Source organism: Pyxicephalus adspersus, chromosome 9, assembly GCF_032062135.1.
Source record: "Pyxicephalus adspersus chromosome 9, UCB_Pads_2.0, whole genome shotgun sequence".
NCBI classification, from domain to species: Eukaryota; Metazoa; Chordata; class Amphibia; order Anura; family Pyxicephalidae; genus Pyxicephalus; species Pyxicephalus adspersus.
Genome location: NC_092866.1, coordinates 3130904 through 3149214, shown reverse-complemented (window position 1 = coordinate 3149214; position 18311 = coordinate 3130904). Strand labels below are relative to the sequence as shown.

Genomic DNA, 18311 nt, shown 5'->3' with positions numbered 1-18311 from the left:
CTTACCTATACATTGTGGTAATGGGGGTTACTAAAATGCACAATTATGTGCTGGTAATGTGCTCACATACACCTTGGATGCCCAACTCCTTTTGAGGTTGAGACACAATATGTTGCATCTCACTTGCAGGAATAAGGATATAAGGAATGAAGTGAGAAAGTCAGAACTTAACCTTATGGACCCCGAGGTCATTTTATTTTTGTCCTCAAGGCAGTTACAAAATGAAGTCCAAATCTACAGCAGGTTGTTCCACCAGCCCTGCTCTCTGCACAGAAAATGCACGATGCCGCATGGACAATGCATTTGATGGATTTGGTGGATCCATGGCACCCTGTGCTTACTGTATGTCCTCAGTCTTCTGAATTAGGCGACTATGGGCATCATTTAACACAAAAGATTGAGGACTTATGGTGCAAAGAGTCGGCCAGATGCAGTACTGAGCTTTACCAATGTAATTCACACAATTTGATGACTGTCCTTGAAGTATTTGTATGGACACAGCATGTAATTAGCTCTATAGGACTAGACACATCACTGTCACAGCATTCAGAACCGTCAATGCAATTCAATGGACTGACTGAGGTCTAGATGTGAACTTCAATGTGTGAACTTTTTTATGCTCTCTTACCCCTCAGTGAAATATTCTGGGAAGGGCCACGTTCTGTGCGAATCCTCAGGATGGGGCCAGTTGCTACGTGTGGTGCTCGGACGGCGGACATGCTGCGCTTGCCGTTTTTGTTGCATAGCTTGGTTGACCCCGGCCACATACCGGGCAAATTCCGGGTCTGAGCCAACTACAAGAGAGAGAGGAGAGAGAGTGAGATAAAGAGAATCACAAAACAGCATGAGCCTGTTTGTAACCTGTTATCGCAGACGCTAATCTTTTAAGCCTGATTGTCTTCTGCTCCTGAATAGAACACAATAAGCGAGTTGTTGGCAGTCAGCAGCCCATGATACTTTTGTTTATCGGATAAACTCCTGTGTATGGCCTGAAAATAACTCAATCTGGTAATTGGATTCAAATGGGCAGACGAGGCTAAAAAGAGAATTTATTGTGTACAACGGCACAAGTCTATTGGGTGGGTAGCAGCTGCAGGTGGTTTGTTTGAGTACACTAGGAAAGAAGGAATGAACTTTATCCAAACCCCCATACATGTAATATTGATTACTAATTCTTAAGCTACGTACACACGTCAGATTTTTATCGCCCGATAATCGGCATCGGCCAATTATCGGGCGAAAATCTGCCGTGTGTACAGTCGGTGTCGTCCATCGTCCGGACGACCGACCTGCCGGATCCACGGACGATGGACGACAGCCGATCGTAATGAAAGTGAAGGGGAGAGCGCGCAGCAGGGTGCCGCTCCGTCGCTCTCCCCCTCCCCTCTCCATAGAGCATGAACGGTGCTGTATGTACAGCACCGTTCATGCATCGTGCACTCCCTTGTCGTTGGAAAGGATCGTGAAAGATCCTTTCCAACGACAAAAATTGGCAGTGTGTACGCAGCTTTAGATGTGCAAGGCTGACTTTTTTTTATTATTTGCATTTTTTTTCACTCACGATAACATGGTGATCCTAAAAAGTAACATACAGGGTTACGGCTGCATGCACACGTGCAATAATTGTCACAATCCTTTCCAACAACAAAAGACTGCACGATGCATGATTGTTCTGCTCTATGGAAAGGGGAGAACGATAGAGCGGCCACCCGCTGTGCTCCCCCCTTCACTTTTTTTATGATTGTTTCTCATCCGTGGATCAGCCCTAAGGCAATTATTGTAAGAGAATCATCTACAGCCCTACATTGGGACAGGAATTTTGTTAGGACTACCCCCCCCCCTCCCCTCCATTTCCAAATGGTTCTGTAGTCTATAGAGATCATTGGGAGCTAAGCCATCAGATAACAGTGCAGCACAGGAAGCTATTAGCTGGTAAGAGTACTGGAAGGAGCAACAGGTATTGTGTGCATGTAGGCCACCTTGGCTTTTTATTGCTGTCCCCATGAGAAAGATTTCCAATCAATTCCGGTTCCTGGTGACAGAAAAGGAAGATAGGAGAATTTCTAAAGAAGAGACAGGAATCATTCAAAACCTCTCATGCAAAAGGTTTTGGTTAAATCTGACTTTAGGCATTCAGGCAAGGACAAGAATGCCAAATCCTGCAGCTGTAAAAAGAAGTCACCAATGACAGCACCATAAAAATAAGCCTAAGGCTTGATTATCACACCAAGAAACAAAGGACAACTGATAAACAGGAAATGTCCCCCCTGCAGCTGGGAATCTCTGTAATGTTGAAGGCCAGAGAGGCAAGGACATTGTAGGAATGTTCAGTGCCATTATGGAAGTCAGAGTCATTATCTAGAAATGGGAAATTTCTGCTGGTATTGTGATTGCAGTAAAGGCCTTTATCTTTTTTTTATCTATAGCAATCATTTGTAAACCTAGAACCACTTTTTGAAGTCTAAAAAGGGTTCCTAGAATGTAAGCTCTTCGGGGCAGGGTCCTCTCCTCCTCCTGTGTTACTGTCTGTATCTCTATGGTATTTGCAACCCCTATTTATTGTACAGCACTGTGTAACATATTATAAATACTGTTTAATAATAATACTTAACTTCAGCTCCAGCTGAAGAAAAAAAAACAGCAGGGTGCCATAAATACCTTCTTGAAAACATCACACCCTGCCTGTACTCCCTATGTTCCCTTAGCCCCATACAAGAAGCTGACTCATAGGAGAAGTTATGCAAATATTTGTAATGTCTTTATGGGTTTGTGTCAGTCCTGGAGGAATAATGGGCATTCCAAGGAAGACTGTATTTGCATGCAGGCTATCACAGGTAATGCTTACGCCCCATGCAGGACCTGAGGTTGCCGAGCAAAAATACAATAAATGAACGGGGTGGATCAGAACCAGTCAGGTTCAGAAGGAAAAGGCTAGAGGATGCTGGGCGTCCTCCAACCAAAAAATAACAGTATCTATCTGAATACATGCAGATTCTCATACACATAGTAAGAAGCTAACAGTGTGCAGTAGAATAAGAATTTAAGACCAGGACAGCAGTTTTTGAAAGACTGAAGGGAAGTAAGACGTTTAGCTTTAGTGAATACGAATTGGAGGCTGTGTGTACAAGGCCCTAACACATTCAGTTGGTGTTTTAATATCTGGATTGATCATTAAAAGTCTTTTGATGTTACAGTATAGGCATTGATCCTACATTAGGACGTCTTATACCTGAAGAAGCCAGGTGCAGGGCAGTGGTCTGCCCACCTGGGCACAGCACCCGGCACTTTTCAGTAACCACCCAGGTTTTTTTGGGTGGTTACTGATGAGTTGGGTCACAATATAGGGGCAGCCACCCAGCTACAATTTATTCCCACCCGGCTTAAAAAATTTCTGGGTTGAACACTTCAGGGGATTGGCCACAGATGGCGTTTCATTAACACTGCAGTATTATTATTATTTAGGATTTATATAGCGCCAACATACTACGCAGAGCTGTACAATAAATAGGGATAAAAAGGATTTACCAGCAACAGTTCATTACCTGCTGGATCGAAAGGCAGAATATCCCCTAACATTCCGAACACCCCTTCGCTCTGGTCCCGGTTGGGCCAGGTATTATTTCGAGGTCCTTGCGATTTCTGTCCCAGCATCTCAGACATCATGTTGTCCATGAAACTGCTGACCAGCCCCATGCTGTACAAGTCTGAACTGAGATCGGAGACCCCCTGGCTGCTCCACTGGTTCATCTGACCGATAGGAGACAGGCCGCTCCCAACCGCTTGTGATGATGGTTGGCTGGAAGTGTTGAGCCATTTTCCTGGTGGATGTTGTGACTGTTGTTGTTGTTGCTGCTGCGGCCCGATTGGCTGAAACAAGTGCTGATAATACTGCAATTGCTGCTTCTGCGACAGCTGCAGAGGTGGTGGCTGTTGGAGCAGTCCCTGCTGCTGCTGAGGTTGGGTTTGCTGCTGCTGCTGTTGGGAAGGTGGGTGAACAGGAGGATGGATCGCCGGCTGTGTTGGCGGTTTTATGGTTGCTTGTTTTTGCTCAGGCACAACAGAGGCAGTGGCGGAGTTTTTCCTCTTAACCACAGGTGAAGTCTGCTGTGATTTGCCCATGTTAAAACCAGAAAGGAAATCAATGACGTCCTGCATTTCCTGATCAGAGGGCAAATTCATTCCTTTCTCGTCCTTTTGCTCATCTCCTTTAAACATGTCCTCTCTGCGCTCCACAAGGAATCCGTTCACCAGCTGGTTGTTTGGGTTCTGGATGGAGTGGGGAGCGTCCATGGACCTGGAGAAGCTACCAATAGTCAGCATGCTCTGTAACTTGGAATCTGTGTGATTGGGTAGCTTTACCTTCTCTTCTGAGTTGCTAGTGGTTAAGACATGTTTGGAGGGGGTCTGGGGGACAGAATAGCTCCCGCTGTGGCCCGAGCCAGCGCAGGAGACTTTCTTAGTGAACCTTGACGTCAGTTTAGAAAAAGTCTTTTGCAGGCCTCCGGATGACTTGCTTCCATTTCCATGAGGAAGGTCAATGTGATTTCCAAAATCAGAAGTGTCCCGCTGTAGTTGGATCTGGATGATTGGCAAAGCTTGTTCACTGCAACAACACAAAATCATCATCAGAATAACTAGGCCAGGGAGAAAAAAAAGCCTTAGAGTATTTATTGATATTAAACTAGATTTATATAGTGTCAATATAATATGCAGCGCTTTACATTAGAGGAGTACAGCTGAGGTATTCCCAAACCCCATGTGATCATGACCAATACAATTTTGAGCATTTGTACATATGGACCCCTTCTTAAACTAAAAGATTCTAAAGAGGTAAACTCTTAACCAAGCACTCCCTTCCTTTTCTGCCTTTATGAATGACGTCTATAATTTCTATTCCATATCTGCTACAGCAAGCCCATTACCGTTCAATTCAATATTTGAAAGTATAATATAAAGGACAGTCTAATGAAGCTTTTGCTTAACCAGTATTTTGCTGTACCCAGGGCTCCTCCAGAGGTTGGTATAGAATTTTGTAACTGTGGACTTTTGTATAGTAACCACTGACACCAAAGCTATCGTTCACAGAACATTCTTCCCATTGAGCTAAAGAGCATATTTTACAGGAACCATATAAATTAGGCCCTTGCCTTACAGACCACTAGGGTAAAGGGACCCTCACCCAAGGACTGCTGATGTAAAGGAATGGGTCTTTCCTGACCACCAATCTGAAGGAGCTAGTCTCCACTGACCCTCATTGTAAATTGGCACTTTTCTAACCCCCAGTGTAAGTAGCCACATTTCATTTGACAATCAACCTAAAGGACCACCAACACTTTGGTAGCAACCAATTGTTACCCAAACCAGAAAGAGATTCATCAAAAGGCTGTTCAAACATTTGTTCCCCATCAAGAAATTAGGTGGCACCCAAAAGTGAAGGCAGATTCCACGCCTCTATATCAGTGAGCGTCATCAATAAATTAATTCCTAGATGTAAGAACATCTAACATCTATAGAATGAACTGATCTTAGAAATTAGACACTTGGAGTCAGGGAAAAATTATCTCATTTTGATAATAAATTGGAACACCTAAAGTTTGTTTTGCACAGTGTAATTATATCAGAATAGGTTAAACCAGGAAAAGGAAATGAAAAGGCCTCTTCTGGCCAACTGCCACAATGTAATTTTAAATTGTATCTTAATCCAAAACATGGTAACCATAGATGTGGCATTTGTTTTCTATTCTCATCTGGTGATCCTGCACATAGCACTTTCAACCCCACAGTGACAATGTTCACCCACAATACTGCATCTGTAGAGGAGTAACATTGTCACCCTAGACCAAGCCATGTGTTAGGACGACAGAGCATTTGCCCCCTCTCCTTAACATTTCCTCAACATACCGGCCCTCCTTCCAGCGAATAAAATCGAAGACTGCAGTGTACAAAACATCTACTAGCCCCAAAGTCTTCTCTGGGTCCAGGCTTCTCTGTAATAGAGACATGGTTGCTGGGTCCTCCTTCAGACACCTGCATATGAGAAACAAATGGATTATTAATTACCATGAAAAACATACAGAAAGCGGATCATATTCCTAATAGTATGAGTCAGCTTTGCCAGGGTGCAACAAGTACTTTGTGCTGCAGTGGCTCCATACAAGGGGAGCTCGGAATTGGATTTCACAAAAATGCTGACAAGCAGCTTAAAAGTTACCTCTCTGCCTAATATTATAACAATTGATGTGTTAGTGGAGCGGTGGACCCAAAACCAAAGAAAAAAAGTTTTAGAGGCAGCTTTCCTTTAAATGGAGTATTCTTAGGGGTCCCCTGTGTAACTCCAATAAAGCTTGTTGACAGGAGGTAACCAAAAAAACCCAACACACTTTTGGCACCTAACACTTTGAGCCGTATGCAAATGTATGTTTTTCAATGGAGATGCCCAATCGACTCACAACCATCATGTAAAGGGTAACCAAAGTAGCGACATTTCCTAATTTATGATCAATCGTTTCATATAACTCTCCAACTCCAGTATTGAAACTGTCAAAAGTGCAAACTTCCATATCGAACAATTGCCATATTGGAAGGATATGACATTTGATAATTTGGGTAAACAACAATGGGAAGTCTCTAAAAAGTGTTGGCTTTTTGCGTAATCTGTCGTTTGCAATATGGGTTTACAGGACTTCTATTATAGACCTGACATTCTCATTCTTCTCACATTTTTAAAAGGTAAAAAAGAATAACAGAAGGGCAGGCATACTAAACAAAGGGAATTCTGCATGCCACAGCATTACAGTCCTTGGTCTCTCTCTCATTAGACTTTGCAACAATCTTTTATTAGCATGATATCTAACTGAACCTTAAGTGTCACTACCAAAGATATTCCTGGAATAGCAATACCAAGGTATGTCATTGCTGGAAAATTAGGCCTTATAACTTCCACTGCTATATCAATCACTAAGATATCAGGAGGGGAATTCCAAGAGAAAGATGACCTACCAGGTAGATGGAACTTGCACAATAACTCTTGACCCCTCGAGACTGATCTGTGGTGCATATGCTTCCTTGTTCTCAATCTGTGCTGTGTCAACGACCACCTAAGTGATCAAAATCAAAAGATTATCAGAAACATCAGTTTATTAGAAAACACTGGTACAGAAAGCACAGAATTCTGTATAATAATAATAATCATTGCTTAGCCTAAGGTCCCTTTAATAATAGAAGTAATATACTCTCCTCTCCACGCCCATGTCTCCCATGTTCCTTTCATTCATACACTGCAACCTCTTGGAACACAAGTACACATCTTTTTATGGAGGTTGCGTGTCTGCAGCTTCAGGTACTCAGATGGGCTCTGGAGGTTATTTTACCTCTACATTTTTAGGGAATAATCTAAAAACATTTTTTTTCTTACAGATGAGGGAAAGGCTTCCACAGGTGTTCCCTTTCATCTTATCATAACCAAATTACTTTTCTATCATCACTACTCAAGGTCCCATGAGATCATAACACCCCCCCCCTACCCCTGCTTTGTACCTTGATAAGGCAAATAAACAGGAGATTGCCACCTAATCCTTATGCTAGGTGTACACAAGGTCCTAACTTTCCTAACTGTAAAATGTGTGGGTTAAGAGACAGCAAGTGACAACTCGCTGTGCCGGGTGTGACACATTATGGGCTGTGACAGACAGCGATTGTGTCACTTAAGAGCTGATCGAGAGAGCATTGAACAAACCCGGTTCCCACAGATGTGATAATGAATGTTCTAAAATGTTATCACAGTTGACTACATTATACCTAAAGAGAACCCATCACAACAGTGATTGGTTATATCTTTGTATTTCAATGTTTGAGTTAATACAAGTTTACCATTTTACTATAATGTGGTTGCAGAGGTATGTAAAGTTATTTATGATCGTTTATAAACAGGACCTCATAGGAAATGCAAAATTCAGAATTCAGGTATGTTCCAAGTAACATAAGACTGGACTTTTGCTTTGACTACATAAGCTATCAATTATCTTCCTGTTCCACTGATCTGAAGAATTTAATTTTCTCAAGAGATCTCCATAAAGCCCAAATGTCAAGTAACATTTCAGGACGGACAACTGTTTGCTGCTTGTCCGACTTACCAGACCAGCCTGGCCGAACAGCAACTGCACTGCAGTTTTACATGCCCCCCGCCATGTGGAAGGACACACTTGATTGAGAATTTCTGTAACTGCCGTTTCATCTCTGTCAGTCATCCCGTTATGTCCATCAGCTTCTTTAACCAGCTGTAGCATTGCATGCTGAAATAAAAGCAAGATATTAGAGATGTCTCATAACAAAAGAGTGGCGTTGCCCAATATTTACAAAGATGTCCCAACGTGTTCGTTTTCCTTTAGGTTTACCACCAAATCCTTCAGCTGACCTCAGGGCTGCATTACTGAACTTCTAGTTACAATATCAACAAGGTACCCCAATCACCTTTCTTGGGACTACTTGTTCCATCACCCCGTAAGAAAAACAAGTAGAACCACAGAACTTAGCCACTCTTCCTGACAGCTTCGTACAAACATTTTAGGCAATGAATACAAACCTACACCCATTATACAAGGGGCAAGTAAGGATAAAATACCAGCCCATATACACGTGCCTCAGCACACCTCCAGAAAAAAAAAAAAATCGTACCGTTTTCAGCTTTAGGTTATCCGTGGAGGACTCATTAAATGACGTTCCCTTCAGGAAGTGAGAGCCAATCTGAACTGGCACGGTCGGAAGCTCACACTGGATCGGCTGCGGTGGAGTCTGCCTCCTTCCTGCTTGTTGTGCCTCTGCATCGCTACAGCAGCCCTGATGGAGAAAAGAGAAGCCAGTTCTTTAAACATTCTATAGGGAAAACATTATCACCTTGAACTCATTCCTAAGCCTCTAACCAAGAGAGGATTATGGATCTGTGACTGCGTATAACACACAGTGGCCTTGTTTTCACCTTAAACATCTGAAATAAGAATACAGGGTGGTGGGGACAGGTTTTTAATACTTCTTTTGTACAACAAGACCGCCAATGCCTGAGCCAAGCAGCGGGCTTGTTCTTGGGGGAAAGTTATGAATAATGTACTCATAGGTGGATATTAGTCTGTAGGAGTGACATGACTAGGTAGGATCAATTAGCATGCAGGATGCCAACATAAAAAGCTGAGTCTTCATTAATATTACACAGTATTTATGTAGCGCCGACACATTACACAGCGATGTACAAAGTCCATAGTCATGTCACTAGCTGTTTCTCTAAGCAGCTTACAATCTAATGTCCCCACCATAGTCATACGTCATTTTTACAGTCTGAGGTCAATATTGGGGGGAAAAGCAATTAACCTAACTGCGTGTTTTTGGAATGTGGGAGGAAACCGAAGTACCCGGAGGAAACCCATACAAACACAGGGAGAACCTGTAAACTGCAAATAGTGTTCTGGCCAAGATTCGAACCTGGGGCTCAGTGCTGCAAAGGCCAGAGTACAAACCACTGAGCCACCATGCCTAAAATCCTATAATTTAAACAGAGGTAAGACCAGGCACACTCTCTGGACGCTGCAGAGGAAGGGGATAGATAATGCTTAGCATTCCCAAGCTGTAATGTGAGGCTGCTCTGTCTGACCTGTTGTGGCTTCCAATACAAATTCTAAGAACTGTGAAATCAGTAAGCAATTTATGTACAAGAGAGGCACCTGCACAACAGTGCAAGACTAAACTGAAAGCTAGTGATAAGCTTGAAATATATGTGTGTACATGCTTTTTATAAATATATTTCATTTTACAACATCCTGTAGTTTTACCTTCAGACAATCCTCAATAGCCTTGGGATTGAGGTGGAACCCAGCCTTCATTGCATATTCACAGTGACCCAAACTTTCCAGAGCTACTTTGTATGCCTAGAACAAAAAAGAATTAAACAATGACACATCTTTTATGAAATACCAAGACAACCACTTAGCATAATATTTTCCAAACAAAGAATATAATTAACCCAAGACCAAAAATGCTTTAAATTAATTGTAAAAGCTTTATGGTTCCAGACAACAAAATAAAAACCCAGCCCGGGGTCTCCTTCTTTTGGGACGTTTCACCCACAGGCTTGGCCACCTAACTGTCTCATGTGAATGGCCTAGAATTGAGTTCAGGACCTCACTTTCCTGTCCGTGTGACAGGACATAAATGACTTAAAAGAAAAAAGTGAATGACTTAAGTCTATAGATTGTGATGATTAATATAGTGTGCAAAATATAAAGCTGATGTGACATCATACGTTTAGTAACTTTCAATGGATACTTGAAAGAAACAGACTTGCAGGCACACAGCCCTATCACGGCACTGCATATAAAATCTCCCTTTACCTTATTAAATAGATATAGAGGTTTTCAAACTATGTCCCTGCCTTATAGTGCTGACCTGCAAGGTACTGTCAATCTTCATGTTCAGCTCCTTGAGGTGATGCTCTGGGATGGCCAGACTCTGAGAACAGAAGAGCTGCTGGACCTCTAACCCTGCCAGGCAGCCATCACATCCTCTCTCCCGCAGGCGACAGGTGGCCTATAAAGGAAACAGAAAAAGTTATAGATATTTTATGCCAGTGCACAAGTTTGGAATAACCATATGCCCCAGAACATAAATAAAAGACCCTATTATATGTATCCCTGGTACAGCAAGGGGAATGCAAATCCATCTTCAGCTGATTTGGACAAAGCAGAAATGCCTTGGGACCTCCAGGCCGGTGTTCCCTATAGTCTATATTGTGGAGACTTTACCCCCATCTTACCAACGCATTTCTTTTTTCTTTTTTTAAACCCTAACATTTTTTCTTTATATTTTTTCTTTAAATCTTTTGGATTTTTTACGTAGCCGGTAACCTGGCAGGAGAATTTGATCAAATTGGGCATTTTGCACCTGGGCACCTTATATCAGATACAAACTAAAACAAAACACTTGTGAATGGAGCAGCCCATCATTTCAGTCATTTTACAGCCCATAAAGCAAGCCTAATTATTAATATTACACAATATTTATTTAGCGCCGACATAATATGCAGCACTGTACAAAGTGCAGAGTCATATCACTAACTGTCCCTTAAAGGGGCTCACAACCCAATGTCTCTATCATAGTCATTGGTCATTAATTCTAAGGACAATATTTTAGGGGGAGGAGGGGGGGGGCAATTAACCTAACTGCATGTTTTTTAGGATGTGGGAGGAAACCAAAGTACCCCACCCAAACCCAGGGAGAACCTGCAAACTCCATGTGGATAATGTCCTGGCTAAGATTCTAACCTGGGACCCAGCACTGTAAAGGACGCAGTACTAACCTCTGAGCCACAGTGCTGCCCAATTAACTTTCATTAATTTTAAGCTTTGTGTTCAATGAAAAAAGCTGAATGAAATAAGAATGACGTACATCTAGAAAACATCAACCATCTTATTATGGCAACTTTGCATCCTTATTTGCCATTCATTAGGAGGAAGGTCATGCGATGAGTGAATAAGCTGTATTACAAAGACATGCTTTGTCCAAGACATGCGAGTGCAAGTCCCGTCAAAGAATGCCAGAATGACAGATTGGACGCCCATACCAACACTATACCAGCACCTAACCTGTATCTGCTTTGTTACAGCAGACTCTGCAAGTTTGTTTGGGCTGCTGGGACAGATCACATTTCACTCAGATATGGACAAGTCAGTTTTCATGGTTTTAATTTTCACTTTAAAGTGTGAAACCTTTAAAAAGTCAATAAAAACACTCTATTGGTGAAGTTTCTGTTTGGTAAGACTGCGAACGCCGTCCTACGACTTTTTTTTCTGCATCATTAGGAGCTGTTGTCCTGGGTCCAGTCTGGAGCCTTAGAAGGTGACAGCTTTAAGCAGAGGTTTCTAACACAGGTAATCTAACACAAAAGTGACAGTAAGCTTTGTTATACAGATTACTCAACTCTTTTAAACTAGGCTGACTTAATGGCTATGGGCTCAACCTTTTGACCTCTAGGAGCCCTTCACCAGCCGTCCTCCTGTCCAATTAGAGATGATCAATGGCAATTGTCTGCATTGCAATTTCCCATTCAAAGCAGCCGGAAGTTGTATATTTCCTGCAGCACATACCTCTGGTGGGCTCCAATGACTGCATTTTACCAGCAATTCTGACCACACCAAGCTGCACAGCATGGCATCAGGTATGAACATGCCCGAATGGAAAACAAAGCATACAGTGTGCTGGAGGGGGAAGGCCCCGAGATTGGATGACTTTGGAAAAAGAAATTGGAAGAAGATAGTTCCTCTGTACCGGGAAGAAGAAAAAATCCGGTACAGTGCAGGATCGAATGGAATCTGATTGCAGAGGGATCGAGGGCTTTGCAGATAAAACCTCAAATCCTAAAGTATTTTTTGACAGCAGTATCTGTAGCTGATTTTGAGAGGATAACAAGGAACATACTGACAGGAGAAAGGGCAGTGATGGACTCATCAGTCTGTAGCTTCTCCTTTCACTGTCCAGTCAAAGGCTGATGAAGGGGAAAGCTGGTGAAGATAGGAATTCACTGTTTTGCACCACTGACTGCTCTCAGGCCCATTTTATTTGCTTTGACTGTAATTCAGACCTATATCCGGTCTCCTGCATTGCCAGGCAAGGCTGTGCTGTTTGGTAGAGGCGTGTAAATCCCAGAACTGGACAAAAAGAACTACAAAACTACTTTGGCAAGCGAATTGTATGTGTATATTAACTTTGTATGGAGAAGATATACAACCAGAATGTATTGTGCAATGCAATGATGGTCACATACAGGCCACTGTAGGCTGGATTGGTCAGCAGGCAATCTATTAGTGCGCGGCACTTGTGACCTGCACAGTGCATGGTATCAGAAAACCTCCAAGGATAATAATCTCTGCTCCGAACACACCACAGATCTGGGAAGCATGCACGCATCTGCTTTCTGAGGCCCTGAAATGTGCGTAGAAGATGCACACTTTCCGTACTTGACCTAGATATGAGGATTAACCTGAGGAAAGCTTTATTGGAGACACTTCCATGAATTTGTGTAACCTCACAGCTCCCGACAGGCTGCAGCGAGAAGTGTTACTGCAGGTTAATTATTGCGGAGGTGGGTGAAAGGATCAGGCGGATCAGGTGCGGTTCTGAATCTGGAGGAGGACTGGCCCTGGGCATGAGAACCGATTCTGTCAGCCAACTTTGGAACTTGCAGAATCACAAGCCATTCAAGCTCTGTAGAAGTAAACAAATGACGTAGCTGTTAACGGGTGTTGTGGAGCCGGGCCCTCCCTTACTGAACTGTGGCCAGCAAGTCTTCTGCATGCAGATACAATCTGCTGCAGCCATTGAATGACTGTGTGTGCAAAAGTCAGGCTTGTGGTAACAGGAGGCGAAGAGAAACCTTCAATTGGCGACATCTGTTCAAGTGACAACTGTCCAACAAGAGGGGGGTTCCCTTCATTTGGGAGAGGAAATCTCTCACTTGCTATGGAGTCTCCAGGATAGCAAATGTGGTAAAACCTTCCATACACCTCCCATACATTCTGCCCTGCTTTAATAAATAATTTAATACCCCATCCACTTAGTTATTGGTGTTAGGTCAGGAGTTTTATAACTCTTTAGCATCCAACGCGTTTGCGTGGGTTTCCTCCAGGTAATCCGGTTTCCTTCCACATTCCAAAAAGGCGCACTTAGGTTAACTGGCTTCTCCCCAAAATTGCCCTTAGACTGGTAATGACATATGACTATAGTAGGGACATTAGATTGTAAGCTGTGTAATATGTCAGCACTATATAAATACTGTGTAATAATAATATCATTGAAGATTAGGGTTGGCTGACCCTTTAATCGGTTTTCTGTACCGATCTGCCCGCCAATTACTTTTACTGAGAGATAAAATAGCTCCCAGACCACAAGTATATTTAACGTATATTACAAGCTGATGGGAGTGGTGAAGATTACAAACCTCTTTGTCAAGCTCGATGAAGCAAATTGTTTTAATCACTAAGCAATCTCCCACAGGGACAACACAGTCCCAGCGCTAACTCCAGGAACTGCAAATTAAATGGCGGAATATAGTTCTCAGCAAATACGACATGACTACAATATTTCTCAGGTTCATTTTTGATGTACTTGTTGCTGTGTTATATTTACTTAAGAAGATTTGTAGATCTATCCTACTAGGAAAAAAGTCCAGGTCTTTAATTCAGTCTGTGATATTGGGAAAATTATCTCTAACTTTTACAAGGAACTATTGACGTCTTCTATATCAGAGGGATTGGTGCTGCATGAGCAGTCCAGGGTTGTCGCAGGGTCATCCATACCCAGAAGCCATGCAGAGCTGAGGAAAGAAGCATGTGCTGCTAGGAAGGGGGTACTAATAAAACCTGTTGCTTTGCCCTGCATGAGCAAAACACAGGTTTATATAAAGACTATCACTTTGCAAATTTAAGGGGAACAACAGACTCTTTAAAGGCCTAGCAATCCACCACTTTTACTTCAGACCTGTGCCTTTGCAACTCCTTTTACGTAGCCATTATTTTAAGGTAGAGAGGAGCATTTGCCTTCCCTTCTAGGATTCAGCACTCCACTTCTAAAGGCTCAAACCCTACCAATGTGGGAGTCTTCAACCACCTGTGGGTTCTGCCACCATCCAAAAACAGAGCTCAGAGTTTAAAAAGTTCAGTTATCTGAACTGAATCTATTCTCCCTTGAGAAGAGACATATAGGGGGGATATGATCATCCCGTATAAATATATAAATGGTCCATATAGAGAACTCTCTTCCCAATTATTCATTTTATTGTCATTACAAAGGACAAGAGGGTGCTCTGTGTCTCCAGATAAGGAAGGGATTCTTCACTGTAAGGTCTGAAAATGTGGAATCGGTTCCCTTTAGGAAGGTGTTTCAGCAGGTTCTATAGATTGCTTGATGGATGATTTCTAGAAGCACAGAATATAACTGGGTATTAAGGCTTTAAAGTAAAGATAACAGAGACGGTTGATCCAGGGAGAACATCGGATTGTCTCATGGAATCAGGAAGGGATTTTTTCTCCTGTTGGAGGAAATTGTACCAGAGGTTTTTTGCCTTCCTCTGGATCAACACAGGGTTCCTCTGGATGTCCATGGGGTTTTATATCTGGGATATATATATCCCAGATATATAACCACTATATTTCCCTAGTGGTTGCGTTTGATGCTTTTTTTCAACCTATGTAACTAGCTAGCAGAATAAATGGCCCATAGATTGGTGCCGAGCTGAAAGAATAGAGCCCTTATACTGGTAGTCTGAATGCCATCCTATAGATAAAACAATCTCTGCAGGAAATGTTCCTAGCTTTGGGAATTTGCTCGAGAACTTTGCAGTCCCCAGCAAATGGGAGGTCAACCATCCACAACTGAAAGGAACTATGCACTGTCTGGGGGAACCCAAGTAGAGAATGGCTGATCTAAGCATTATGTTCATCATATTTTATAGTGTGCATTTCTAAATCCAGGGAACCACCAGCAACACTTATTGTTCCGTCTTTATTCTTTTCTTGGATCTGATGCACCAATTGGAATTCCCTCTCCAGTCCTATGCAATAAATAAGCAAGGACAAAGGACATAATATTGCACATTGCTCGCCCTTGTCCACGCTAACACTGGAGCAGTCACCCACAATGGGCAGGCACACCAATTAAACGAAAGGTCAGTGTGTGGATGGATGTGTGTTCTTCTGTAATCACTGAACAATGAACAAAGGTCTGCCAGCCATTGGAATGAGCGGGCTTCTGGCACCAGCGCAGCCATAGGCCGGGCACTGAGGATGGAGGGTATAGAATGTCACATACAGCTGGGGCAGAGAAGATACAAATGACTATAAAGAGGATTACATGAAAACTGTACAAGACTAAACTGTTTGTAACATCAGGACAAACAACACATCTGCCCTCTGTGGGCCTGTGTGTTATTTTTACAGCAAGGAACAAGCATAATCTACATAATTATACACTTAAAGTAATGATATAATAGCAGGCTGAAGTCATAGACTTAAGAGAGTTAACATGGAAGGAGAAGAAAGACGAGAGAGAAGAGAGAATGCCTCCAGCTAACAGTGAAAAATAAAGCTCTGACCAAAAACTTTTATTAAAGTCAAACTCTGCAAACTTTTACGGCCATTTTTGTCACCGTTTGGAAGATTTCTTCTAACTTCCTGAGCAGAAAGGCAGTATAATTCTCCCCACTTGCTGTCTTCAATAAGTGTTGTGAATGAAAGGGCAGAAATTATGTTTTTGTAAATAGGAGTGTTGGGGATAAAACCGACAAAACGGCCACCAGCTGCCTTCTACTTATATAGACAATGGATATGTTTTTAGCAATGCCACGTCCAGCAACTGGTACGAGTTGTAGATGACAGACAGATAGAGGAGAAACCACTACAGGAAGTCAGCATTGTTTGTTTCATTCATCTCTAAATAGGAGAAAGACAAATAAGAACATTTTTTTTGAGCCGCTGCCAAAAAAGACGCTTCCCATGTTCTGATCTATGTACACAGCGCATGACAACCCACAAACGCCACCCAACCAAGAACTTCATTCCAAACATTTCAGCTGCAACATGTCATTTCTTACATGCATTTTTGTTCTTTATATTTGCTTTCTGTTATCCTCTGCACAGCAGGAGACAAAGTGTAATGGCAGGGACAGCTTACTGAGCCAACTGGGGTGTTTCAGTCAAACGCCATGAATGTGCACAGCAATAAACTCATGTGTAGGCCTGGGGAAGGGTCCATGATTAAGTTCAATTAAGGTAGAAAAGTAACCCTTTCACTAAGCCAAATCTTAATTGAAAGGTGTAAACCTTTCAGGTGCTTTTTCAGATCACATGACCTAATTCTGGCTTAAATAGTAATAGGTGAAGGCTGATCGAGGGCCGCCCCCCTCTGGTCTTCAGAGGGCCGCCCCCCTCTGGTCTTCAGAGGGCCGCCCCCCTCTGGTCTTCAGAGGGCCGCCCCCCTCTGGTCTTCACACTCTTCTGGTTCCACACTAGACACAGCATATTTCTAAATCAAGAGCTCTGTCTGCACTTTTAGGATTTGAATCCTTCCTGAAGGAAAGTATGGAAGAAGGGGATCTTGCAAACATGGGCCCAGGAGGTGGAACAAAATGTATTTAACCATTACATAACAACCAAGCAAAAGTAAGGGGCCCTCACCTCAGTAGCTCCTCTCCAACTCCTCACGGCGTCCTCCAGCTCCCTGGTGGGGCTCATGTCACTGGACCCGGGAGAGTTCTTGCGTTCCTGTGCTATCGCTTCTGTAAAGCAGGCGTGTGCCACTGGCTGTACCTTCTGTAACGCCTGGGACAAGAACTGAAAATGAACCTGCATCACAGTCAAGAAACAGCGGCCAAGCACCTGTGAATAAATAGAAATTAGGGTAAATCAGAGATGCAAGGAAGAGCAATGCAAAACAATCAATACATTTAAATTAAAATGTTATTGGTACAGATATTACCTCTGGAATGGGACATTTCACATGTGGAAACCCATAGCTATACAGACCGGGGTCTTACAAATATTCACCATAGTCCTGCTTCCTCATGAACACACATGGCTTCTACAATATTGCAGAGATGTCGGAAAATCACACTAATTTGGGTGTCACATGGTCAAAGGATAAACCCAAACACAAACCAAAATCAGATGAGATGAGAAAAAGCGAAATATAGCAAGCAAATTTGGCCCATGAAAAAGTATTCCTTCCAACACTTTGCTTATATCAAGGGTTTGCCTTTAGTTATGAACCAATGCGCTCTTAGAATAAGTATTGTCTAATTTTGGACTTTAAATAATTGTTGTGGTAAATTACTCTAAAATATCACTGTGAATGCCAACTTCCATGTGACATTCATAAGTGTCAATTAAAATTTCCTATAAAAATTTTCAGGCACTAGATCAGACCGCAGTTCCATGAGCAGGAATGCCTGTTCAGCCAAACATTCATTCAAGTACCAGGGACGTGAGAAGGGACGACAGGAGACAACAGAGAAAGGAAAGGCAATAGTTCATGGTGAAAGCCATAAGAAAGTGAGGTGGAGATTTGAGAAGGGATGAGGACGACGGGGGAGAGAACAGATGAGGGAGTCAACAGGGAGCAAAGAGGGGAGGGCGAGACGACACAGAGAGAGAGGACAAGGTGAAGGTGATGGGAGAGAGGAGACCAACAATAGTTTAAGAAGCCAGAAGAAGGTGGAAGTGGAGATTTGAGAGGAGGGAGAAGGGGCATCATTAGATTTCAAGGTGGGTCAAATAAAG

At 42.7% G+C, this 18311-nt stretch overlaps 1 protein-coding gene across 1 annotated transcript in view; it reads right to left on the bottom strand.

The window, feature by feature from the left end:
• The window catches only part of GARRE1 (granule associated Rac and RHOG effector 1), a 61341-nt gene that overhangs the window by 8099 nt on the left and 34931 nt on the right, over positions 1 to 18311 (bottom strand). Inside the window, exons 3-11 of the mRNA XM_072421834.1 lie at positions 17211 to 17411; positions 10432 to 10572; positions 9819 to 9914; positions 8674 to 8835; positions 8133 to 8291; positions 7000 to 7097; positions 5902 to 6027; positions 3543 to 4603; positions 629 to 794 (exon numbers count right to left, since the gene is read on the bottom strand). Of these exons, the coding sequence (XP_072277935.1) occupies positions 629 to 794; positions 3543 to 4603; positions 5902 to 6027; positions 7000 to 7097; positions 8133 to 8291; positions 8674 to 8835; positions 9819 to 9914; positions 10432 to 10572; positions 17211 to 17411 (2210 nt within the window). The remainder of the gene's footprint in view (positions 1 to 628; positions 795 to 3542; positions 4604 to 5901; positions 6028 to 6999; positions 7098 to 8132; positions 8292 to 8673; positions 8836 to 9818; positions 9915 to 10431; positions 10573 to 17210; positions 17412 to 18311) is intronic.